At 30.2% G+C, this 27,982-nt stretch overlaps 1 protein-coding gene across 6 annotated transcripts in view; it reads left to right on the forward strand.

Annotated features, from left to right (window-relative positions):
• LOC143252199 (uncharacterized) overlaps window positions 1–27,982 on the forward strand; it is a 73,815-nt gene that overhangs the window by 38,157 nt on the left and 7,676 nt on the right. For all 6 annotated transcript variants that reach the window (XM_076503953.1, XM_076503952.1, XM_076503951.1 and 3 more), the window contains 9 exons: window positions 5,617–5,655; window positions 7,598–7,758; window positions 8,119–8,177; window positions 10,064–10,153; window positions 13,228–13,409; window positions 15,968–16,073; window positions 17,854–17,919; window positions 22,192–22,299; window positions 27,213–27,376. In XM_076503953.1, the coding sequence (XP_076360068.1) occupies window positions 5,617–5,655; window positions 7,598–7,758; window positions 8,119–8,177; window positions 10,064–10,153; window positions 13,228–13,409; window positions 15,968–16,073; window positions 17,854–17,919; window positions 22,192–22,299; window positions 27,213–27,376 (975 nt within the window). The remainder of the gene's footprint in view (window positions 1–5,616; window positions 5,656–7,597; window positions 7,759–8,118; window positions 8,178–10,063; window positions 10,154–13,227; window positions 13,410–15,967; window positions 16,074–17,853; window positions 17,920–22,191; window positions 22,300–27,212; window positions 27,377–27,982) is intronic.

Here is a 27,982-nt window from a genome sequence, read left to right on the forward strand (position 1 = left end):
CTACTGTTAATGAATTTTGCACTTATTATGGTTTCCATATTCTTAACTTCTATTAAATTATGCGTACCTTCTCAATATTTGGCAGACGTTTAGTAAATATTAAAGGTCTTTTGTGCACAAGAAACTGTTTTTTTTATGAAATGTTTTTGCTAAAGATTTGTCCACGTATATAGCGAGTATTTTTTCTTGCTAGTCGAAGTACAAAGTAATTTCCACATTAAGATTAAAAATTCTTTTCTTCCTCTCAAAAATTTCTAATTTCATTTGTGGAGTTTATAAAACCTCTTAAGTTTTCTCAGCAACACTTTTAATATGTTATTTTCTTTACTCTAACAGTATAGAATGTTAGTCAACTTGATCAACCTTACAACTTCCAAAGAAATATATGAATTATCCTTTTCTTTTAGAATGGCTTCAAATTATAACATGAAACTGCATTTGTTTTTCATGAACAGTTTTAAAGTTTCACAGCACATGTGTGTTTACACTTACATTTTATTATTTATGCCATTTGAACTATGTCAGACTATTACATGTGCCATTATAAGTAAATTTGCACATTTTCTATTAATGAATGAGAATATTATGTATTAAAGCTAAATTTCTACATTTAAATTGGGTTAAAAAAACATCAGTCACTCATCACTATGTACCATCAGTAAGATCAAAACCTGTCATCAACTTTTCCTATTTTAATTTTTTTTCTAACTACATTTTGCTCCAGAAATAAGAATGTATCATCATTCCTAGTTCTCAGCTTTACACTAATCATGCATCTGAATATGTGACACTTTTTACCTTATCTATGACACATACACTGCTATGTTTTATGAAGTATTGGTGATTCTTTGATAAAGGTAAAAGGTTTTGGTTTTTTTGTTTTGTTTTTGTATTCTTGTTACCAGAATGTTTGGGGTAGTGTTGGTTTGTTTACTTGACAAAATGGTTTTTTGCTGTAGTTAGTAGATAGTAACTATTCCAGTTATGTGAATTGATTGGATTTTTTGATTGACTTTGAAATTAATGACAGTTTTATATTATCACATTATCTAAAAGGTGTTAACAAAGATTATAAAAACAAATAGTTTTCCAATTGTGAACCATCTTTACTCTGTTTGTGTGTGATAAATTATGTTGTTAGATTGTCTGCTATGTATTTATATTGATCAATCAGCAGCTAAATATTTCACTAATTTCTGTTAAATTTCTAACTTTGATGAAGACAACTAACAACAATAATGCTAAACAAATCTGGGAAAGCTTTGAAACTTGTAAAATAAACTATGGTCCCTCATCAAAATCATTTTGTGGGTATGAGATGGTGAAGTACATGAAATGGTGGAAAATTGTACCAATAAAGTTGGGACAAAAATGGCATTAATTTTGGTTCAGAAATTTTAATATTTAATCTTTTGCTGCATCTAATTTCCTCCAGTATATTATACAAGATATTTCTAGTTTGTTGACAGAAGCATTTTGATAATTAAAACAGCTGTACATGTTTTAAATTGCATTATAGAAGAAAACATTATTTGAGGGGGCTAAAAGCTTTTACGGCACATGAAGTCCTGTAACCCTCTAGCTATGTGTCTAGAAGTCAGTAATTTTATTAACTCTCTTCCAAGCTGTTGAACTGTTAAAACATTATAACTCATAGCATGGTAAAGTCAAAGAGAATTCTGATGAGTTTTTTATTTCTTTCTTCTTAATGTAGTATTTACTCCAAGAATAGTATGTATTTTTTTATAACTGGAAGCCAGCTCAACAAACAGTAATGTAGAAGAATATTATGGAATGAATTTGATAACTACATCATAATTTTGCTTGTAACTAAAACATTCACATTTTAATTTAAATTTCCTTTAAAAAATAAACAAGTTTATGTAAAAAGTTAAGTCTTAGCTGAAATTAATTTCTGTTGCTAATTGTTGAAAAGCCCTGTTAAACTTGTGTAGTATAAAACAATGTGTAACAGATGCATTGCAGTTAATTAAAATGGAGAAAAGAAACTACTTGGACGTATTGCCAAAATTCAGATTTTGTGAAGTAGAAAACTTTTAACAGATAGTTAATGTAGAATTCCAGCTTTGCACCCTCAGAAAATGCCAAAACTAATGCAGTTTTCAAAAACTATATGTGATATTCCAGTAATGTAGTTCTGCTTGGATATGTTTGTTAACATTGAACTTGTCACTTAAATATCTCTTTTGCAACATCTCTTCTAAAGTTGTACCAAAGCAACCTTAAAAAAATTAAAAGAAGTCAGAATTTTTTTCTATGGATAAATACAGTTTGTAGTTAAATAAATGGAAAATAATTTAGACTTCTGTCACAATGAAATATAAAAATTTACATAAGCTAACTAATATTAGTAACTCAGCTACCATCATCACAACTGAGCATATAATATATGTAACCTCTTTTTGATCTCCAACTGTAAAATGAAAAAGTTCACTTGAAAATTTGAAGCAACTATTGTGTGTGGGAGAACCAACAATATCCCAACAGACTTCTCAAAACAAACAACTCCTTCTTTACTTGTGCCAGGCAAGGCCAGGTGGGTTAATGCGTTTGACTCATTATCTGAGGGTTGTGGGGTTGAATCCTTGTCACACCAAAAAATGCTCGACCTTTTAGGCATTATAATATGATGGCCAATCCCACTATTCATTGGTAAAAGAGTAGCCCAAGAGTTGGTGGTGTGTGGTGATGACTAGCTGCCTTCCCTCTGGTCTTACATTGTTAACTTAGGGACGGCTAGTGCAGATAGCTCTCGTGTAGCTTCGTGCGAAATTCAAAAACAAAAAACCTTTACTTCTGCATGTTACTTCAAATGAACCTGGCCTTCTTATTGGAGGAGCTCAAAAATAGACTATGTGAACAGTATAATCTCGGACCTGATGATGGTAATTGTTAAGAGAACTGTTCTTAAAAAGCACAGTATCCTTGATTTATAAGAGATCAGCATGTGTACATGTGAAACAATAATGAAAATAAAAAATAATTTAATTTGCCAGTTCTGTATCAATTTTTGTCACGATAATGTTTAGATTTTTTTTTAAAGGAATTAGCTGAGTATTTAGATGATTTTAATGTCTGTAATTTTATGTATAATAAATTGATTAATCATCACACATTTAATTGAATAATTATGTTTGTAGCATATTAGGTACATTGGATTACATTTAATAAAAAAAATTTGATGGGTTCATTTCAAGTCTGTGTTTCTCAAATAAAATTATTTTATAATTATTCTGTCCCATTGCACATTTTAAGAAGAACTTTGTTCTGGGCTCATATTTAAAAAAAAATGTACATAATGTCATTTATATTGTCATGAGCTGTGTTTTTATAAATGAATTGAGTTTGAAATACTAAATATATTTAACTTTTAAAAACAAATATTTCTGGGTAATGGCTGATCATAAGTTGTAATCATAAAGTATTTGAATATAAACTTTAAAAATAGCACTCTGCTTTATAAATAATTTTAATTTTTTCCAGTTTATGATAAAAGTATCAATTACAGTGATGATAAAATTTAATATATCATTTCTAAGTGTGATTTATATCTGGGTTGCTTTTGTCACACTGATTGTTAATCATGTAAGAGACATTAAGGTTGAAGTTACATTGATTTTAAAGTGAACAATAGAAATAGGTGAACTTCTTCAGGGTTTGAATCTCTTTTGTGAATATGTTTATTAATTACTAAACATTACTTGACAAAGTGGTAGCCGTAATGACAAAACACAAATGAAAAATGTTTTAAGAATAATAACTTGCCATTTATTTACAACAAAATTTACAGCTTTTGTTGGCCTTTTATATTCCTCCTGAACTCTATCTTAAAAATGTTTACTTCAGTGAGTGTGAATGAAAGTCTGGTCTACAGAGTTGATGATCAGGTTGCTTTCTTCAACTACCACTTTTGTTGTTCTTCAGAGATATTTCATACTGAGGAATTACTCTGTATTACATATCCTTGTATTATGTAAAATAATTGTTTAATCAAAGTTATAATAAATTTCATTGTTGTCGTAAAGGTAATCGACTAACTGAAATTAGTGTTTCTGATTATTAAAATTATCAAAATAATAAAAATTAGGGTTTCCAGAAATCACTATTAGTGAATTGGTGAATTGAGGGTCCAGAATTTGATTCCTGTTTCCATCATACATGCTTACTATGGAACATTATTATTTGTTTTTGAATTATGGTAGAGCTTTTAGGCTTTTTGTCTATAATTCTGAACTACTGATTAGAGGGAAAATAATTGTCCCATGGCACCCATTCTCAACTCTTGAGTACTCAAGAGTTGTTGTTTCTTCAGTGCACTGTTTTTTAGTTGTGATTGCATAAATGTATTATTTAATGTTGAATAAGATGTCCAATTACCATTTTTATACCGTGTTACATTGTAATTTATAACTTAGATGACTATATTCTTTTACTTTTTATAAGTTGTGTGTGTTATGTTTGTAATGCCACATCTTTTTACTTCCCTGAACATGGATTCTGGTAAAAATTGTGACAGGCATGTTTTAAATCCACATTTTAGCTTGGGCATTTGTTCATAAAACAGTATTTATAAAATTAGTCAAGCCAGCTGTTTAACTATGAGATAAATTACCAATGTTAATGCATTAATTGAGTTTCAAGAAACAACAGCAAAATCAGTAAATTAATATAGCTAATTAAAATGTTCAGGTATCTGTAATCTTATTAAGGCAACAAAACACAACATATAAACTTTTATATTTTACATTTTAGTATAAAGAGTAATACTATAACACCTTACTGTCTGATTTAATGTGTGTGTGGTTGCTATTGCAACATAGCTTTCATAAGTCTTTGTGAAAAATATGTTTGTAGGGAGGAAAAATATATATATACTTATGGATCAATTTGCTGTTGATTAGTGGTAGATATATTTCTGATAACTGAAACTCCAAGTGTGTTAAGTATAAACATTATTTATGATTTGTTCATTTTTATTTCTAGGGCACTGAATGTATTATTCCCTGCAAATCAAGCAACATAAATTATTCATGAGTTTGTGCCCACATAAAGGCTAATTTTCTCAAGGCAATTTTTAAACTGTACAAATGTTGCCTCATGAAAACTGGTCTTTAATGATCACAGTTAGTTAGCTCATGTGAATTATTATATCCAGGAAATATCATATTTTCAATTTTATACTTAAAGAGGTTGCAGGACCAGCCTACTTGCTGTTGTACTCAAACATTTAGATCTGTATTTTTGATAAACATTGTTTTTAGCAAACATTTGTTTTTCATTAGTAATTTTAACTTGTTTACAGTTGGTCTTGAACCAGTTAGCATTTTCCAATGAGTTAACATATTTTAAATGTTTAAAATAAGAAGTTGATTGTTAATAACTTAATATTGATAGTTTTCTTATGAAAGAATTGAGATTTGGAATAATAAAGATAGATGCACCTTTGGGTTATGGAGCATTTTAAATAATTTATTATGATTGAAATTTCAGGGAAAAATTAAAATATAGGATTTATTGGTAACATTTGTGCTTGAGAATAGTTATTCATGCATTGTAGTTATATGGTTCATTCTGTATTAAATTATAATTTTGCAGGGTGCTAAGGAAGAAAGAAAAGAAAAATGTTTTTAAACTGTAAGTTTCTACTGTTTGAAATTTTGGTAAATTAAAACAGAAATATATGTTAGAAGCTATGAAAATAGAATAATGTTTCCTTTGCCTCATTTTTCATTTCTGTATATTAGTATGTTTTATGTTTAACACTCCAGCCTCTTAGATTAATTTTTAGTTGTTTTAATACATAACTAGTTTGTACGTGATAACAGAATGAAGTAAAAACACTTATTCTGAGTTAAAACATTAAGATACCAGTATTTCTTGTCACCATGAAAGTACAGAACAATGTTTTGAATTTTATTTTAATTAAAGTTTTTATACCTATACCAGCCATCTTTAGAACATACTAGTGTTTCAGAATTGTACAAATTATTAAACAAGACTGAAATATATACCATGACAATTGTTTAGTTGTTGTGGCAGAATTCACAATTTGAGATGTAGTATTGAAATTGAAATGACACATTGTACTTCATTTTTGACACACGTTTCAACATTGTTTACGTGTAGCCTTTTTAGCTGATAAACTTAAATCAAAGTATGCCCGATGTGTTGTATTACTACTACTGTAATGTTTGTGGCAAGTACTAATTTCTGCTGCAAGTTTGGTACTTCATTTGAATATTATTAACTTCCAGTATTTATTTGGATATTAAATAACTTCAGAAGCCCTACATTATTGCCTATTTTGCAAAGGCTACTGAGCAATAGCCTGCATTTTAGAGAATATAGAAATTGTAAATGCTAGTAGGAAGATCTGATTTTTTGAAAATGCAGTTTGATAAGCAACAACAATATAATGTGTGTTTGAGAAATTGGCTTTAAAAAACTTCTTGTTAAAGTCATAAATAACATTAAAATCAATGCAAAATCCATTACATTAATAATTAAAAATATATAAATAAAATTGTGTTTCGTATAAAAATAGCTGTAAACTAGCTTAATTGTAAAAATTTAAAAATAATTATTTATTACAACCAGAGTGTTTGGTTTATACTTTGATTAATGTAATTCTTCTAAGTTTAATATATGAGCATACAAGCTGTAATGCAATTGAAGCTTTTCAAGGTTTAAAGTTTGTAGATCAGTGTTTATACTGAACTTTCAGGTATCTACAGTTTTATGCTTGCTTAACACCTGCCACACAAGTCAGCTCAGAATCTTTTAGTACTGAACCTTGGATAAAACTTGTACATGATGAAAGTATATGGATTATACAATAGCACTACTATGCTGACCATTATAGCATCATTCACTCTTTCTTGCACAAATGACATTTTTAATTTGAGAATTGCTAGAAAATCATCTTGTAATGCACAGGCTGCAACTTCAACACTGCATCTTTAGGCTGTGCTGTGCCATTTGCTTAACAAAATATTAGAACTAATGATTTCTTTTATATAATTCCAATCCCCCTTTTTGAAGTTAATGGTACTTTTGTGTCAGTTGTTTTTTGTTTCACTCTCAGTGCAGTAACCAACTGATGAATCTCTGATTCAACTGCTATGTCACATTGATTAGGATATCTTTGCACAAACTGTTCCCACATCCAACCTGGAATAATGATATGATGATTTAGCTGAATTGCTACACTTAAACCATCACATTACTATGTTATTTTACTTTACATTTGCAAGTTAACATCTCAGTGTTGGCTGTTGTAGTCTCAGATTAAGTCACAAGTCTGGTCCAGCAAACTGGACCTCAAAATTAATCCCAAACATTTTCTTTCTGTGAAATCAAAACAACCCAAACCTTTCTTGAATCTCTTTCTTTGTTACACATCAAGGTGCTAGGCTGTTTCTTTGTAGCTGGTGTGAAAAAAAACAAAATTTATACTTTCTTTCCAAATGTGACTTAAAGCATCCAAAGTTGTGTTTCATTATCTTAATCAGATTTAACAATTTTGTGAAGATTTTTTATGAAAAATATATTCCAGTAAATTTGTTCATTATTGTAGTCCCAAGAAATACATCAGGTGCTCACATGACCAGTTTTTCTCCAATGACCTTCATGTTCTTACTAACATTGCTACTCAGGCTGAAAAAGTTTGCCGTTATGATCTGGATGACCTTGACGTTCAGTGGCTTAAGAGATTAAACGAAGAACTAGATGATCTAGGTAAATAAGTGAGTCTTTATAAATGTTATGTTCATGTTATGGTCAGTAATTATTTCAAAATAGAAATGGGAAAACAAAAGTTTAATTTTGCATAGTGTTGACTAAAAAGGTAAAAGGTATTGAAATTTTTTATTTGTTCTTTAATAAGTTGAAATCTTTGAAGGAATATTTTTGGAAGTAGCCAATCATTTCTTGTATTTTGTATAATTAGTCAAAAGCTAATAAAAAAAAATCTTGAAGATGTAAACCTAATACATTAGGTGCTTAAAAACTGTAGTTTTTGTATGGCTCTAAATTAATGATGATGATTATATTTGATATGACAAAATAAAACAGCTTTGTTTCTTTTTCTAAATAAAGGACAACCTCTAATAGAAGAAGTTACAGTAGAGTACATTATTGAAGACTTAGAAACACAGGTATGGTGTTTTGTTTTCTGCCTTTTGTTTCTTATTTTTGACACTGTGTAGGTTAAAGCTAATTTTAAATGGATTTGAGTACAGGAGTTTGGAAGGTGTTTGTGTGCATGGGGGTATGATATAAGTTATATTCACCTTGTCCATATCTGAACTACACAATAACAGACAATTCCATCCAGAAAAGAAGCAGTAAAGAGTAGTAGCTTGTATATTATTCAGAAGATGGTGATGGCGTTGTGCTAGAAGTCTGAACTGTAAAATGATAATGTTATTAAAGGATGTATGTTGATCCATCATGAAAATGTATACTATACTGTATTAGAAATAAAACTAGAAATGCACAGGTGTTATATATAAAGTAGTTATAGACAATAAGTAATTCCAATTGCTTTAGTACAATACATTATTACATAAAGTACAATAGGAAAGTGAATAAAGCAGTACAATTCAGTAGTGTTTTGTGTTTACTGGAAACTGCGTTTTTATACTACCATACATTTATCAGTAAATGAGTGTGAATTACTGTTCCAAATGTTCTGTATTACTACTGGCAATTCAGACAAACTTCTTAGTTATTATTTGACTAAGTTTTAATATAATCCCACACAGCTTTGGTTAAAATTAATATTTGAACTTTGTGGAAGCTAAACCATTGTTTCAAGCTTTCTGTTGGTTTCTCTAGTTTCAGGTGTTATATCACTATAATTAGTGGGATCGCATTCTTTCTGGAAACTGAATCCCTACCCATCAAGTTGTTTCTTACTCCTGAGAGAATGATTGATAATAATTTACTTGTTTTCCTCAGTAGTCAGGGTGCTGTCAATTTCATACAGATTTCCAACATCATTGGTTGAGATACAGTGCACAAACAGGCTTAACCATAGATATAGTATATTGAGTTTGAAACTGCTCTATCTACCTGCAATTGGTCTCCCAGTGGGATAGCAGTATATTTGTGGACTTGCAGTGCTGAAACCTGAGATTCAATTCCATGCAGTGTATACAGAAGATAGCCTAATGTGGCTTTGATCTAAAACACACACACAAAGCTGCAACTGAAAAAAAACTCATTTGTTGCTAGGTGTATATGAATTTGATTAATTTGTAAAGAGAATTATCTTCCTTTGTTGTTAAACCCTATTGTTTTAAATTTGATGCCTGTTTCAGCATTTGATTCGATTCTTTCTCCCAAATAATGAATTTTGAACAGCTACACATAGTACTATAATGGTTGTAGCATATACACATGTATATGTGTATGTATGTGATTGAAATAATGAATACAACATGGTGCTATCTGTTGAATAGCACTGTAAACAAAAAGTCCATAAAAGAAAGTTCACACTTTGGGTATTCAAGATTTAGATAAAAAAATAATTATGGTATCAGCAACAACCTTTTCTTTATCACAGAACACGATAAAAAGTACTTTCCTCACAACAAGAATGTGACTTTCATTAGAACTGTACATGATTGATTAATTGATTGTATCTTTATTCATGTGATTTGTAAATATAGTATTAAAAAGAGTTCTGAAAAAAATTTAATATTTCAATAAAAGATACCATTTTTAATATATAAAAATATTGTAATTTATAACAATACAGTTTGGATGCTTTTCTTATGCAGTACTTCCCAGAAAATCTTTTTTTTAGAAACTTTTTATTTTTTTTCTAAAAACAATTTTTATTGGTATGAATACTATGATTAGTACTTGCTAGTACAGATAGTCACTTATAGGGGATGTTTGTGCTACTCTGTTGGATCTGTTGATGATAATATAGTTGAGTTTTAGGGTTCTCAATTTATAGTAGGTTGCTTAAAGATTAGTAAAGAAACATCACTATTAAAGCTCAACTGTGATGTGAATATTTCTTATTGCTTAGTGTTTTGAAAACCTTGAAGAAGCTATTAAAAGCGAAGAGGGCCTTGGCATCGAGTATGATGAAGATGTTATCTGTGATGTTTGTAGGTCGGTAAGTACATTTTAGACTACTCCCAGAAAATAATGTTCCGGTATTGGAATCCATTTAGAGCAAAATAAACTTTTAGAACTATTATAATAACTGAACACTTTATTCCTATAAAACAAATGTATTTGAAGAAAGAATGTAAATGATATTTAATTAATTTTGAAACATATAGTCAGAACATCTAAATCTCTGAAGTGTTTCACAGATAGCAATAAATAGGAAAAAGGACTGAATCTGATTTATGCACTGTCCTAAAGTTCTTTGAATTCTTTTTTTTGGTCTCTAGGCTTTAAAATTACTATAAGCAGAAAACAGTTTGTGATAATGCTCGAGTTGTGTATTTCAGATTTGTGGAGATGTCTGTGAATAGTTTCTTTTAGGTGGAAAAGAAATATTTATATCAAGTGCAATTTATGAACTATAAACAGATTTTTTTTGAAATTCTATACTTTATACAAAAGTGTGTTTATAGTTTATTTTTTTAACATAATAAAATACTAGTAGGTTAACCAATAATCTTGCACACAGATCTTACTACTTTCAAGTATGATTGTATTAATTATCTACCTTAGCTCCTTTACATTGTAATGTTATGTCTTACATTCAGAATTATTTATAAATTTTATGAAGTCAAATGTGAAACATTTTATTCCAATTTAATTTCAAAAATTATAGCATCTTCCTCCCCTCCATTTCATCCATATTTTATAACCCTAAAAGTCCTCTCTAGTAAGTTGAACACACAATGTGCATCTTCCAGTGTTCCAACCAATGTATCTCAGGATGTCTGGTATGAATATTAACACTTTTAACCAAAATAAGTAGAGAACAGTGTTTTAACTTTCTTAGGCCATCTTCAGGTTAACAAAGAGTGTTTGCAACTGACCATTGCCAGGCAAATGCCTGTCGAGTAAACCCACTTGTAGAGAAATATATATGTGAAAATGGCTCGTTTGGGTTGAGAAAATTTTTTACATAGAGGAGTGAACAACGTTTCGACCAAATTTATTCAAAAACCAGGCACAAAACTGAGGTCTATACTATGTAAAAACTATACTGACAAACATCACACCAACATTATTTATAAAATACAATGTGATAACTGCCACAACTTCTATATTGGAGAAACAAGTATAAAAATGGAAACCAGATTAAAAGAACATAAAAAGTCACCTTCACATGTTTTTGAACACTGCAAGTCAAATAGACACAACATAACCATAGAAAACACTCAAATACTAAATAAAGAAACAAACATAAACAAATGCAAAATTAAAGAATCCTTACTTATACAACAACTGAAGCCCAAAATAAACCAATACAAAGGAACACCTTTATATATCTATATTAAAAAAATAATATAATAAATAATAATAATAAAATAAATAATATAAAATTATATATTCAAACATCTAAGCCTGCCCTTTACATTCCTACATTCAGTTACACAACCCCTTTCAAACATGTGGTCAGCTTCCGGTCAGTTACCTCTCTTTCTTTGTGAACCTGACAATGACCAAAGAAGGTTGAAACGCTTGTTCACTTCTCTATGTAAAAAATTTTCTCAACCCAAACAAGCTGTTTTTACATATATATTAAGGATTTAAGTTAGTATGGGATTGTAGGGGTTGTTGCAGTTGGATGTTAGGTTATTAATTAGTATTGGTAAAAAGGTGTTCCTTTATATTGGTTTAATTTTGGTTTTAGCTGCTGTATAAGTAAGGCTTCTTTGATTTTGCCTTTGTTTATAATTGTTTCCATACTTAGTATCTGGATGTTTTCTATGGTTATATTGTGTTTATTTGATTTGCAGTGTTCAAAACAATGTGAAGGTTTTTTTTATTTGTTTATTGTTCATTGAATCTGGTTTCTAGTTTTCTGCTTGTTTCTCCAGTATAGAAATCATGATATTTATTGCATTATATTTTATAAAGAATGTTGGTAAATTTATATAAACAAATGCAAAATCAAAGAAGCTCTACTTATACAACAACTAAAACCAAAATTAATCTAATTTAAAGTAACACCTTCATACCAATAATAATTAATAACCTAACATTCAAATGCAACACCCCCTACAATCCCATACCCATCCATTTACATTCTTGTCCCTTAGACTTGCCTGGCAACAGTCGGTGGCAAACTCTTTGTTAACCTGAAGACAGCCTAAGAAGGTCAAAACATTATTCTCTGCTTTATTTTGGTAAAAGTGTTAATATCCATACCAGCCATCCTGAGATACATTTTTACTTCAGATGGGTTTCTTGTTATGACAAGTGTTCAGATCAGTGAACATAAAAAAAAAAAACATATTTACACTTGAGAATAATGTTAATCACTTTAGTTACTGGAACAACAGGAATTGTGTGGTGATATCTGATGAACTTAGTTGGAAAAATAATCACCTGAGCTCTTTCTTAAAGAAATACATGATGTATGTGGTATGTGTTTTGAGAATTATAAACTTGTTTTCTTTCATTATGGTCTTTTGTGAAATGTTATTTGTTTTTTTGCTATTATTCATAAAACACTTTGTAACATTAATTAAACTTGTACAATGTCTGTAAGAGAAGATGAAAAACAAGGAAAAAGTAATTACAATGTTTCAGTAGGTTTACTTGTAGTGTTGGAGTGTTCAGGATATAACATATGAAGTGGACCTATCATAAGGTGGCTGAAATTTCACTAGTGAATAGATATAGTGGGGAACTATTTATCATAACAGGACTTCCTTGGAACATTCTAATTTTTGTTCTAGTTTTTAGTATTTTAGTATAGTCATTTTTTAAGCTTATTTGTTCATCTTGTGCAATTTCTCACTTTTGTACATAAGAAAAATTGTTCTGAATTTTTTGCTGTAAAATTGAAATAAAACTCAATGTTGTTTTAAATTTATGCATAAATTTAATGTGTGCAAAAAATGTAAGTGGCAGAAATCAAACCTGTATGACTTCTTATTTAAAATACTCTGCTTGGTGCTGTTTAGTTCTGTAGATGAATGATTATAATATTAACTACTTTATTATAAAATTTCTTTTATGATGCAAAATGTTTTGAAGAAAGATTTGTTCTCTTAGCCTGACTCAGAAGAAGGAAATGAAATGGTGTTTTGTGATTTTTGTAACATCTGTGTTCATCAAGCGTGTTATGGAATCACAAACATCCCAGAAGGAAGCTGGGTGTGTAGGACATGTGTACTTGGTGTTAGACCGTCGTGTATTCTTTGTCCAAACAAAGGTGGAGCCATGAAAACTACAAGGTGAAAGTTTTATTCTTTTTCAAAGTCTGTGAAAAAAAAAAATCATTAAATCATTAGGCTTTGAATATGTTTGTTTATTATTTTTTTTATACTTATGTGTATTTCTGCATTAGATGTTTGTTTATTTTATAGAATTAGTAATGTATTGACATATACTGCTACCTATAGATTTTTTTGTAAGCAGTAGATCCTTGAGAAGGTTAATGAATAGATGAAAACATGTACTGGGGTCTGTGTCAAATTCCTCAACTGAATGATAGTATGGTAGAAGTTATAAAATTAAGTTGTCTTTCTTTATGTTTTGTAATTGATGATAAAATGATATTATTAGAGTATTCATTAATTTAAGAAAACAGTAAATTAAAATAATAAAAGTGAGATAGAGACATAATATTGTATGGAATATGGGACAAGTTTGTTCAGGAAAAACAATGGCAAATACCAACAGACTGAAATAAAAATGTGATACAGTATTGGTAAAAAGCAAAAAATAATTTTGGTTTTAGATGGCTTAATTTAACTTTACTGGTTTCTTTAGTTGTGTTCGATAGATTTAGTATGTTGTTTGCTAAACATAATACTGTATAAATTTTGTTACATTAACTTTATGAACTAGTGAGCACCTTTAAGGCTTTGAGTGTACACCTTCATATCAACATTCAAACTTTGATTAAAAATAATCCTAACTCTTATTTCAAAATTTTTTAAATTGATATTTTGTCAAATTGCAACATTTCTTTAGTGTTTTACATGAAAGAAAGAAAAATTTGATAAAGGTTCAAACTTGTTTTTCTCTTAATTTTCTGTTAACGTATCTGCTTGTGAAATTTCTACAGGCAAAATTTAAATACCGTTGCATAAAACAGATTATAAACTTATTTATAAGACCTGATACAATCAAGTGCAAAATAATCTAAGCTTGTATCATCTTGTTCTGTAAAAACATGTTTTTCCTATTATATTGCAACATTATAACTTAAGTGAAGTATAAGATAACTACAACAAGCTTATCACAACCTTTAAAAAATCAGGATTAACTGTAACAGAAGTTGTTCACAGACCTAATCTTTGATCACATTTTTATGATCTCTGTGTGTGTCTGCTAAAAATAAACTTATATTACCTCATACAAAAAATAAAGGAAAAAACTTTGATTAAATGTTTAGATCACTTATCTGTTGCTTTTCAAAGCTGAGGTATAACATGACAGCTGAGACTGAGAATCTGTAAATGGTTAAAAGCACTAAAACCACACTTTTAGTGAAGTTACAAGGTTAAAATTGCACAATTTTGTTAAAAATAATTTCCAGTTTCTTCCTAGGTGACGTAAGTATCATACTATGATCAGAAAAATTTTGCGAAGTTCACAAGTGTCAGAAACTACTTTTTAGTAGTGTAAATAGTAAATATATGGGTGTGTTAGGCTAAGGATTCCTTTGCAGTTGCCGTTTGTGACTTGTTGGTGATAAATTTTACAATAAATGAACATACTGCACTCCACTTGTTTTTTTAACTTCTATGTGTGTGTATATTCAAAAAATGTAAATGTATGTACAAAAATTCTGTACACTGTGGAGGTTGTAGTTGTATCTTAAACACTATAGAGTTCTTTTCTTCTTTTCAGAAGTCCACTTAGGTCAGTTTAATTGTTTTAGAATGCATTTGAGAAGCAAAACTGTTTCTCTCTATTTTTATTGTAACAGTATCTATGTGTAATTCATTTACATTGTAACATGAATTACCACAACTGTATCCCGAACTTCCAATGATCTGCCTTTTGTCAAAGTCCATGAAGGCAGGTTCAGTTAAATTAGAACACCTTTTGGCAAAACAAGTTATTCTCTGTATTTCTTTCAAACTATTAATCTCACTCTAACATATCATATCAACCGTTAGACCTTGAACTCCCACGACCGTTAACTTTGTTTTCCAACTTTATTCTCACAAAACTTCTCTTTCACATACTTTTACATCTGTTTTCACTCATCTGGTTGTAGCTATTTGTACATCTCTCACTTAGACATTCTAGATATCTTAATAGCCTCAACATCAATGAATAACAAACAAAATTAATTAATTAATAATAATACCTACACTAAACAATCTTTTATATCTGATAACAAACTCTTTATGGTTTCGAGTGAGCAGAAATTGTCCCAAAACAAAGTAGTGTGGTACCAGTGACAGTATTAGGTTTCTTAATTTGTATTTTTGGCAGTTTTAAGTACCTTCAGCTGGTTTTTTATTGGCTCTGTTAGAGATTGAGTACATATATTAGTTTTTGTTAAAACAAAGTAATATATTTGATAACAGAATAAGTTTATTTTGGTTTCTCTTTTCACAAATGCTGTTTTGTTGATAAGTGCTTTCCTGAAAATATTGAATGCTAATCTATTTGCTCTGTACATTTTTCAAATGTTCTTTTATAAATTATTTTAAAGTTTATGAAGGTAGAAAACTTCCTTTTGTAAGAAAGAAATAAAGAAAAGTAATAATAATACTTTTGTTAAATTTCTTTTTTCCCATAATTATTATTTATTTGAGGATTTTTATTTCAGGAGTGGTAGAAAGTGGGCCCATGTCAGTTGTGCACTCTGGATACCAGAAGTTAGTATTGGGAATGTTGATAAAATGGAGCCAATTACTAAAATATCAGAGATTTCAGTAAGTCTTACTCTGAGCTTATGTTTGAGTAATTTTTTTTGTAGGTATTTTTACTTTATTTTTAAAGATCAGTTTACATAAATCAATTCTTGAAAATATAAGTAGTATTGCTTAATTAATAATGTGAGGCAAAAATGAAGAAATAATATGAAGCCAAACTCTGGTTTAATTAGTTTTAGTTGACTTCATTGTTAGTGTTTTAAGTAATTCTGTGTCTTACTAAAAACATTTACCAAATAACATTTGAGAATCAGTCAATAAAAACAAAATTTTAATTTTTTTTTCTCAGAGTAAACTGTTTAAAGTCTAATTTGTGACATTTAACATTTATATTAAAAACAAAAGAGATTATGATAAAATAATTTCTGCAAATGGAAATAATTTTTTTATCAAATCTTATTTATTCTAAGTGAACAGAAACTTCAGGATGGATAACACAAGTATTAAATGTGTATGTATTAATACAAGTATTAAGTGTGTGTGATTGAATTTATATTTAATAGCTGTACATATTGCATGTCTTAAGAATATACAATAATTATTACATATCTTACATTTTGTTGACATCATATTGAAGTACTTTAGTCTGTAAATAAGTAACTTTTCATATAAACGTTTCCAGTGTTAATGATTGTTGTGAAATACTGAGCACATATGTATTAATACATGTAAAGGCTGCTGATTTTGTTTAGATATGCTGAGTTTAGTATTGAAGTTACTCCAGTTTACTATAAAATAGCATGTATGAGCAATGGTACTAGTTAGTTTTAAGATTTTTCTGCAAAGATATTGATGTTTCAGTAATTCAAAAATGCAGGAATTATATAATGTATAACACCAGCAAAGATTTTCTAGATTGAAACAAATAGATTATAGTGCTGTAGTTTTTAGTTCTATGTTTTGTGGAGTGTTAGTTTGAACACGTCTCGCCACATGCAGTATCATACGTACTAAGTGTTTCATATATAATTAAACTTACTTTCTCGTTTTTACTAGTTTTAACATGGTTGAAAATAATCTTCATGATTTGTAAGTCTATCCTTTGTCCTCGGAAACTTGATAATACATTTTAATCATATACTGTTAATTATGTTTACGCTTGTTACATTTAAGTGCATATGTTTATATATCATATTTTTAGATTTGAATTTATTAATAAATATAACACCTATTTTGTTTAATTTTAAAAAATATTCAATTTATAATATTTATTTGAAACATTTAATTTAGAGTTTCCTCTGTACATTTACCAGTAAACAATGAAATTCTGAAGACTGCAGATTTAATTGTCAGTTTTGAAATATCAGTAAAATTTATAAGTGCAAGACAAGTTTATTAAAGTGTGACTGAACACCAAGTACATTCTGTTAGAGTGTGTAGTGACAAAAGGGGATAATACCATGTGTCATTTTGTATTTTATGTGCTGTTTGATTTGTAATGTAAACATATACTGATAGTTATTAATACGTTTTAATTAATGAGATACTATTGAACAGACAATTTATTCTCTTCTTCCTTTTTAGATTAAAAATGAATTATTGCTTGGTTACTGTTAGCTAATTTGTAATCCAAGTACAGTCACTAATTGTCCCACAGATGTGAAATATAGGTGTTATCTCAGATGTTGATCTTTTTTTATAGTTTCATTAATCATAGGTTTTTACTTCAATAATTTTAAAAGAATAAGAACGTTTTACAACTTTCATAGAATGTATTGAAGTGATGTATTAATGAAAAATTGAGTAGGTTTAATAAATCAATGATTCTTTTGCTCTTCAGCCTAGCAGGTGGTCTCTTTTGTGTTCCCTTTGTCGAGAAAGAGTTGGAGCTTGCATACAGTGTTCAGTGAGTAAAAATAATTTGTTGTTTAGATTTGAGAATCTCTAAATTTTATATTTAGTCTATTTTGACATTTTTGTCATATTGATGAGACTATACATATGCACTCATTATTTCTCTTTGGTTTTAGTTTCAAGTTTAAAAACTGACTCTTTAATATTTTCCCTAAAATATTGCATGTATTAGGCAGGTGGTAGCACTTTCTGTGTAGGGATAGTTTATAAAAGGGTATTGTAAATATCTACAAGATAGATCATCAGAACTTTACAACACTATACAGTTTTTCCCTGTTATAACAGTATCTATGTAATGACAGCCACAAATTCTGGGAAGGTTTGTAAGTATCATAATAAAAAGTTTGATTTTTGTTTAAAAAATTATTATTACATGATAACTTGAAAACCAAATCATTGATGTCAGTCAATTTCACTAGAGTGATACAGTTTCAAATGGAGCATCTTCTTTCATAATATTATTAATGACAAGTAGTAATTGAAAAAAAATCATAGTTCTTGCGTAAATGATGTTACCATTACTCCTTGAAGCTAGTGTTCTTACAGAACTTTTTTATTCCCTTAAAAACAGGAAATACCAGTCAGTAATAGATAATAAATATTACAGTGGGTACTTCATTGTATTTAACTTGATTATAAGTACAGCTTTCCTATATCTATTGACACACTGCATTTAAAACAAGTGAAGAAAAACAGTTCATAAAAGGAAGTAAATGTAGATGGCTAACATCAAACCTTTAAAAACAATGCAAAAAAGACAGTAGAGATAACAATTTGCATTATCTGTACATATTGTTTGGAAACACTTTTGTACACTTATGGTTTGTTTGGCAAAATAATTGTAAGTTTTGCTGCAGTGAAAAAAAGCCATTTATTAGATGAAAATTTTACAAAATGCTGGATGCTTTGTTATAAAATTTTACATTAAGTACAACATGTGTGATAAGTGAATAAAACTGTTGTTAACTGCTAAGAATAACAGTAGAATGAACACCTGAACTGTACAACTGCTCAATAGAACAATGACCTATGCTTCTTTTCTTTCTCAGTACAAATCCATACACTGGTTATGTTTCTTTGGCAGCTGTTAACTCATCTGTTACGGTCTGTAACCACAAAAATATCTGTGAGAGTAATTATGCTATGATTTTTGACAATGTATGCTCATCTTCACAAAATTTTGTGGGTTAGTAACAAGCATTACAAGGCCTTTGTACACAAAATACCTAGGTTTTATATAAAGTAACAAGATTTTAAGATTAAAAATGCTTCTATGCATTAGAACAGCTTCAAGTTTCACATGTGAAATCTTTATCACCTCCAGTTAGTTAAAAACAAAAATGTATATCTTATCTGTTATTTTCACTACTGTATATCTCTTCAGGAGCTGGTTTGATTTGACCGACTTTGTAACCTCAAAAAAAAGGAAATATAAATTATATGTTTTATTCTAGCATGACTACAGATTGTAACATTAAAACAAATTTTTAGTCTAAATAGCTTAATTATCATAACATTATATATATATTATATTGACCTTTCAGCCATGCCTAGCTAGGATAAAAGATTTGCAATTACACAACACACATGCACTGATGTTACTATATTTAATAATATAAAGCTGGCCTTCACAAAGTGTCCTGTCTTGGCTGTGTTTTAGTGGACTAGTATTTTATAAAATACAGTCACATTTCAGTTTTAATGTGTTGTATATGTTTATACATTATTGCTATTTAAAACAAGTTCTTAAATTTCAGTTCATTTTCTTAAAACATGAAAATGAATACATATAGAAAATAATGAACTTTGAAATTGTTTGTTCATTGTCGTAGGTTGATATGTCTTATAAAAATATTTGCACATAGAGAATGTGAAATAACTTTAAGTTTTACATGTACGATTTTAAATTACCAAAAATAAACTGTTATATCAGTACCTTAGAATTTCACTATAATTTATTAAACTTGGCAACTAAGCTGTATTTGGTTCCAGAAAAAAAATTGTGAATTGAAACTTCAAAAAACCAGTCTAGTGCTGAATACTTCAGTTATGCCAAGAAAGCCACTTAGGAGACATTCTGAATTTTGATTGGTTATTCACACATTGTAAACAGGAGTAAGTGTACGTAAGAATGTCTTTTTTTTCAAAAATAGAAAGAGGTTGGCTTGGCCACTGTATTTGTTCAGTACATGTATCTCAACAAATAGAGAATATAGGAACTTATTTGATATTATAGCTTGTAAATATCAGTAATTTGAGTTCCTAATTCATAAGAAGCTATAGACTTTGTATTTAGACAGCACAAACATCTAATTGGAAACAATGTTGCATTCAGCATACAATGTGATAAATATTAAGTATTGATTTGTGTGACTTTTTAATATTTACTTTTAAATTAAGAATTTTACAAATGGATGATACTAAAAGTTAAATCATAATCTGAAAATGTGTACCAAACTTAAATATACTCATAGAACAGTAGTTCAATAAAATTTTGAATGCTAGCCTACAAATGGAATAATATGGCCTTTGATGCTGACTATAGAAAGACCTGTAGAGGTAGGTCTTAAGTAGTAGAAAACCTCTGTTATATATAAACATGCCACTCAACTTCAAACTGTCACTTAGCAACACAGCTTCCTCTTTGCAAGTGGATGTAGCTGATTATGAACTTAGAAAAAAATTTACAATATTTTGTGTGGGAAGAAAGTTTTGGAATGTTTCCAGAAAGTAATAAAATACATCTGCTTAGTGTGTTTTGACTGTTTTGAACTAACAGTCTGTATCAGCTACTCAGTTTTTTGTACAATAGCTCTTAAAAATTGAAAATTGTAACCACAAGTAGATCATGTGACAACTAAAACTGCAGTTGTAATTGCTGTTTTAGATGCTTCTTTTTTAAATAAAGGAATAGAACTCAGATAATAAAAACCTTTAAAGTATATTGTACTTCATGATAATTTTGTTAAACTACAATTTTGAATGTAATTCAATAACATGCACAGAAGGGGATTAATGAGGTTTAAATTTGGCATCTTTGCAATGGTGTTAAGATAATTATAGTAAATACAAGCCAGTAAATTTGGCATCATTGTTATAAAGTTAAGAAAATTGTGGAAAATACAAGTCGGTGAAGCACTAAACATACCTTTTCTTTGCATAGTCGTTGCTGATTAATTACTTTCTATTTCTGTTTATATTCTACTGCATATTTTGTTAGACTTGCCATGAGAATATAAAAGATGTTTCCAATGAATAAAACAATACCACCAGTACATTTGTTGTGCCCCAAAAGCTTGAAATGGACAGTTTGTTCAACATCTTATCACTTGTAGTCACTGAGATAAGACCTTTTGTACCTATACAATTACACTTGAAATGAAGGGGAATGGTAACTGTGGAAACCAGTCATATAAAATGCCCAAGAGGATCAGCTTAGCATATTCCATTTTCTGATTGTGTGTGGTCTGAGGACACAAAATCAGCCAATTTGGAAAGCTCCAGTGCAAAGTTAAGTAAAAAGAAACTTGCTTTGGCTGCCAGATTTTAATTAAAGAGAATTTGTGTTTCTGTGTGGATGTATGTGTTATTTACCATATCAATAATCAAGTTCTTGTTAACTGTGTATCAATTTTAATAGCACATCCTTTACAACACTGAATGTTTCATAAAGTGATAATGTAAGTAAAGAAATACAAAATTATAAATTCATGTTGAACTTTTAATGGGACCTTATCTGGATTTAAAATTACTATGTTGTGGTTCAAGGCTACAACAAGGAAAGTTGGTACCCAAATAATTATACAAAAATTAATATCATTATAAAAGCTGAATTTGAGTGAAAATATAACTTAATCCTACAAGCATTGAATGATTGACATGAAAAGTTTATTAAACCTAAATATTGTCACTAAACCTGAAAATTTCTGGTAATGTTATTTGGCTTACACAAACATTGGTTTATGTAGTACATAAATACAAGTTTGAAAGTTTACATTTCCATGTAGTAGACCTGAAAAGTTTTGTTACTCTTTGATTTACTACCAGCCAGTATATAAATACAATATGCTCTGTTGACTTATTTATTAGAATAATAGTTTACATAATTTGATTTTATCTATATATATTCAGAGAACTTGTTTTAGCTAAAACTGTACATGAGCTAAAATGGTAATTCAGTTTTCCTTCCAGGCTTGTGTAGGCAGGTAGTTAAAAATCATTAGATTTTCCATTTGCAGTTTTTTTTGCTTTTTTTTATTTCTAGGTGAAAACATGTAAGACTGCCTATCATGTCACCTGTGCCTTCAAAAATAATCTTGATATGAAAGCAATCATGGAGGATGAAAAAGATGATGATGGAGTGAAGTTAAGAGTTAGTTGTTTTTTAAATCAACATGTTATACTTTGTAATGCATATTATAATTTATATCTTTGAATAGACAAATGAGACAGAAGTGTCATGCATACTAACTTCTGAAAGTCTGACCTAAAACAGTTTAATTTGTTATTTGTATTTATTATATGGTTTCTTGTTGTTATTAATTTTTGTGTTCTCTGATATTTCCTGATAAAGTTCTGTTTTATCCTTCTTACAATTAACAAGTTTTACAGAATCTTTGGATTTGAAAATTTCAGTTAAGTATGGCAAATGTCAGTAATATATGAAAAGGGAACACAATTTGCTTTGTACAGCTTTCACATTATAATCAGTGGTAATGACTAGAAATTCTTTGTTATGTAAATATATTCATATTATTTTCTATCATAACTAGAGTAAAACTTTTAAGTTTCCAACTAATTGGTGGAAATATTCCCACCCGATGTTTACCAGTATCTACTAACTCACTTTTAAGAACCTCTACTTCTAATCTCTCTTTATACTCAGTTCACCAGTGATTATCTGTTGAATTTATATTTTAAGTATTAATTTACAATAGAAGAACCTAAACAATCTTTTTATTGGAGTCTAGCATGTTTTCATGGTAGGGCATGCAACTCGCAATCTGTGAATCATAGGATTTAAATGTATTGCTCAACATGCTCACTGTTTTAGCTGTGGTGGTGGTATTATGTATAAACAAATCCAACTGTTTTTTTGGATACTCTATCACAGTTGGTGTTGACTGTTTACCTTCTGTCAACTCTGTCAATTCAGAATGAGAGTCAATTGCTGCAGACGTTCCTTAAGTAACTTTGCATGAAATTCAACGTACGAACAACCTATTTTTATCTTTTTTTTCATGGATTTTGTTAAGAACTTTGAAACTGTTAAAAGCATTTTTTTACAAACTAATAAAATAATTTCCAATTTTACATATCAGTAGTGTTATCAAGAACAATGTGATATAGACAACACATAATGTTAAAGTTTAATGTGTCTAAAGTATTGGTGCATGTCACCTTATTTCTTTTTAAGATCACAGTAGACTTTGTTTTCAGTTAAGACTTTGACTTGGCTATTGACCCCAGCCCACCATGTTATACTTCCATTTTAGAAAGTTATTTCAGTACTGCTTTGCCAAAACTTTGTTCTTCAAGAAATGTTAACTTGAAGTTATTTTTGCAACACTCGTATAGAAACAGCTATTGTAGCTTTAATTAACTTTATTGATAAAGCTGTTTTTTTTATATTTAATTATATTCCAATACAGCACTTATTTCCACTTACAGGATTGGCTATTCTCATTCAATGCTGTCCCTATATGCACACCTTTTTGTATTCATGCTACAAGCCTTGTACTTCCTTGTAGAAATAATACCGTACAACATATTTCTTATGAAAATCATTGTGTATCATCTCATAATCAATAGTAGCATATTATGCTCATGTGACGCATGTGACTCCCTCTACACTCCTTCACTTCTTGTTTGACAGCTTTTAGAGTACAGATGTGTCCATGTGACTTTGAATTTTAAGTGGTTTTACATTTTGGTTGTATATTATCATTTTTCTACCCAGTTTATCATTTTTATTTTTCTGCACTAGTTTGTTTGTGTGATTTAGTAGATTATGAATTCTTAAGTCAGTGTAACCACTTCAGAGATCACATCAATAACAAATCTTCTGTCTCAGGATTCAGGTTTAGGCAACCCTTTGGTGGATCTTCCTGGTTTTGTTCGTCAGGAGATTGAATGATACTTGGATTATATTTTATTCCTTGAAGTTGTCCATGCTACTTCTGAATTGGCTGATGTTCTTTAATGGGATGATGACTTTGGTAGTCTTTTTCTTCCTCCCAAATATACTGTTCTTTCCCGGTTCAAGCCTGAAGATTCAAGTAGACTGTCCTTGGCTTTCACATTTAGTATCTCAGGTTTGTGAAGTTTTGTCTCTTCCCCTTATTTCTTATTCCCCTCAACTTTCTTTGTTGCATGAACATTGTTCTCAACCCATTTTCATATTTTCTTCTACTAATATTTAGGCTCACGCTGATCACTTTCTCTTCTATTTACATAAAGGCATCAGTATGCCGCATTTCCCATGAGCCTCTGATCAGAACATCCCAACTTACCATTGGGTAGAATATCTATTTTTGAATTACCAGTTGTTGGGTTCCTTGTTTCTTCTGTTGGGGTGGGTTGGGTGGCTTCCAAATCTGATGTCAACCTCACACATGCCCAATATTCTCATCTTTTTGTTACCCTTACTACCCTTCTCCAGTATCTGTCTTCCATACATCTCTCAGAGGCTTTACACAGAAATCCAGAAAGATTTTCTGTTGATATCCTTCATCTTCTCTCTTCTACCTTGACCTGTATTTCCTCTTTGACTCTGTTGTTGCATATGTTGTTGGGATGTAATCAGTGGAGCCTCTATTCTGGCTATTCTAGTTAATTTGCATTTCACTTATCTCAAGAACCATGCCTTGCTCTCTTTCTTTGACATTATGTCTTTTAATTCACTGTGGAGTACTGAGACAGACATTTTCCCAGGGATTGTGAATGATGAAAATGGATGTCTCCTGTGTCTATCTACACATCCAAATAGCTCTTCACTCCTAATGTTATCTTCAGTTTGTTCATTTCAAGGTCTCCTCTTCAGACTAGTCTCAGCTCCATACATGTTTTTTTGCATGATTCAAACCTTTACTCATCATATTCATACTCTAGGGTTGCAGCTTTATCATTACATGGACGACTAGCTATTTCTAGTTCATTTTGAGCAGGAGTCGACTATTCATGTTCACCACCTTCTTTCTGTGGTAGCTTGAGTGGGCTGGTTGATAAAGTTGGAGGAGTTGGTCATTTGTCCTACCCAATATTTAGTATTTGGGGGGGGGGTCTTCTTTAACACCAACATCACCCTTCTAATTTACACTTCAGCTCTGTGGGTGTTTTAGTTTGCTATAACCTCTCAATTCTATCACTTTCTGCTTGAGAGCTTTTTGTCACTTTTGGGGATGTAGTCTTCCTTGATCATGCCCTTATGAAATACCTGCAGTGGACACTTCACAAACAATGGAACCTTTTTTTCCAGAGAGTCAATTTGCTGTGATGGCTCAATAAAGCACATGCATCTACAGATGTACCACTTCCTCCTCCACATTCAAATGTCTTATCTTTTTTACAGATGCTTCCCTTCAGGGATGGGAGGCTTGGGTTGATCACCATGAAGCTTCAGATCATTGTTTTGAAGATGAACTTGTCTTTCATGTCAATGTTCTCAAACTTCTAGTAGTTTATTAGATTTTATCTCATTTCTTTCCTTTCATGTGTGATTGTACAGAAATGGTTCATTCCAACAATTCTACAGTTGTGGCTCATATCAACCACCGAGGGAACATTAGGTTCATAGATTTCTGCTTTTGGACCTTGGATCTTCCATGCTGAGCTGAGGCACCTCGCATTCGTTTTCTCATGTGTCACGCACTAGATGCTTTCAATTTGTTAACAGATTGTCTTTCAAATCCAGATCTGATTGTTTTCCGAGACCTGAACCTCATGTGGGGTTCTACCCAGTTAGATAAGTTTCCTATGTACCTTAAAACATTGTTACCCCTTTTCCACATCCTTAGGCTCTGGCTGCTCATGCCTTCAACCAGAGTTGGTCTCACAAATACCTCTATATGTACTCCTCTACCCACTTCTTTCAGTACCTTGTTCTATATGTTCTTCCATCAACTTCATCATCTTGTATTTTCCCTTGCTTTTTATGTTTGTCATCTGTTGGAGGAGATTCTCCAAGCTGATGTTTGGACCACACCAGTGTATTCATCTCCCATTATCTTCTTTGCATCATATCATGCTTTTTTTCTGTGTTAGGGTCTTGTCTTCCATCTGTGACCGTAGTACAGACTTGGATACAACTTAAATGGAAAAGTTTTGTTCCTTTCTATCTTCTTCATAAGCCTTTCTTTATTTCATCTTTTTCACATTAGTCCTGCTGTAGGTCAAGTGCTGCTTAACCAGGTATTCCTTAAAAACTAGATCTGCAGTGTATGACATGTTGACTCTCATTCTCTTCTTGTTCACCTTTCCCCTGTGCTTCTTCAGTGCTCACATTTTTGCCAAATATTGAAATAAAGGTTCAGTAGAGGAGTGTATAAGGAATCGTATGCATCATGTGAGACATAGTATGCTACGTTTGGTTAGATGACATATAATGATTTGCAAAAGAGATACATTGGAATGTTCTATTCAGACACGGGAAGAGTTCAAGGCTTGTGACGTGTGTAAAGAAATGGTTTGCATATAGGGGCAGCACTGAACAAGGATAATTAATCTTGTGAGAAGGAAATAAGTTTTCATGATAGGAAAATTATAACATATGTTAGAACCCTCAAGTAATTAAGATGTCTGTTTTAAAACTAGTAAAAAAAAATAAAGTTGATGGTGGTATCTTTCAGAAAGGTTGTGTGTTAAAAATGTAATTATTGCACATTTTCCTACTGCTCTGTTGTATTCCTGAAGAATTCCTCTGTAATTATTCATTTTGCATTCAGAAAATTTTCACATCACATTAATTTGAATCTCAATCTTTGTCATGTTGTACTATATTTCTGTACAGTAGATTAACTGATAACACAGTAAAGTAAGTTAATTTGGTTGCCATTATTTCATTCTATATCAATCTCTAATTAAACACAACTGATTAGTAATTTACTAGTGCATTTTACACAGTTGTAAAATAATAAAAATTTATACAGTTTTGTGAGGAAAGTGCTATCCATGTTAGAAACAGATCAGGTATTCTGTAGAACGATTTGATACATTATTAAAACAATTTCAGTAACAGAATGATTTGTATCAAAGTAACTCTTTGGTTATGTCTTTGCATCTTTTTAGTCCTACTGCCAGAAACACAGTCAAAAGAAAGAGACAAATCATCATTCTTCTGATTCAGAAGTGGAAAAGGAAAGTCCAAGAAAAAAAAAGAATGAGAAAAATCAGAAGTCCAAGAAAGAATATGAAATGTCTAGTGAGGATCGAGCAAATGCAAGAGAGAAAAAGTACATTTAAGTTGTATTAAATTTTCAAACAAGCTTTAGTAGAACTTAAAACTTTCTATGGATAAGGTTTGACTTGTGATTGGCAAGAATTGGGTTACAGTTTTTAGTATTCCAGGTCTTAAGAATTTTCAAAAATCTAAAATTGTATGCCTGTTGTCAGATTATAGAAAGTATTTGGAAAACAGTAGTTTCGCGTTATTTCGTTTAGCCTGAAACCATCATAGTACGAAGTAGTTCGTATTATCTGCTGTAAAATAATCAATGATATTGCAATGGTTCTGAAACGGATCTTGGGAAGAAAAAGTCTAAAGTTGGGCATGATAAAAGATGTAGATTTTGTTGATGTTATGGACTTTGTGTATCTTATAAAGATATTTAGCAATACTTTCTTATATTTACTGTGATTTTCTTTTTTAAGCTAATATTTTAGTCTTCATTAACCAGAACCAAGAGAACTGAGTAGAATTGCTGACTAGCTTGTGAATATCATGGATATCAGACTTGAGCATGCCATATATATTTTTTATGTATTTTGAGATTTTGAATTTCTTGTAAATATATTTGATTTCTGTTGAAACTAACATAGTTTTTTATTGTAAATTCTTC

The sequence above is a fragment of the Tachypleus tridentatus genome, chromosome 6 (assembly GCF_004210375.1).
Source record: "Tachypleus tridentatus isolate NWPU-2018 chromosome 6, ASM421037v1, whole genome shotgun sequence".
NCBI lineage: Eukaryota > Metazoa > Arthropoda > Merostomata > Xiphosura > Limulidae > Tachypleus > Tachypleus tridentatus.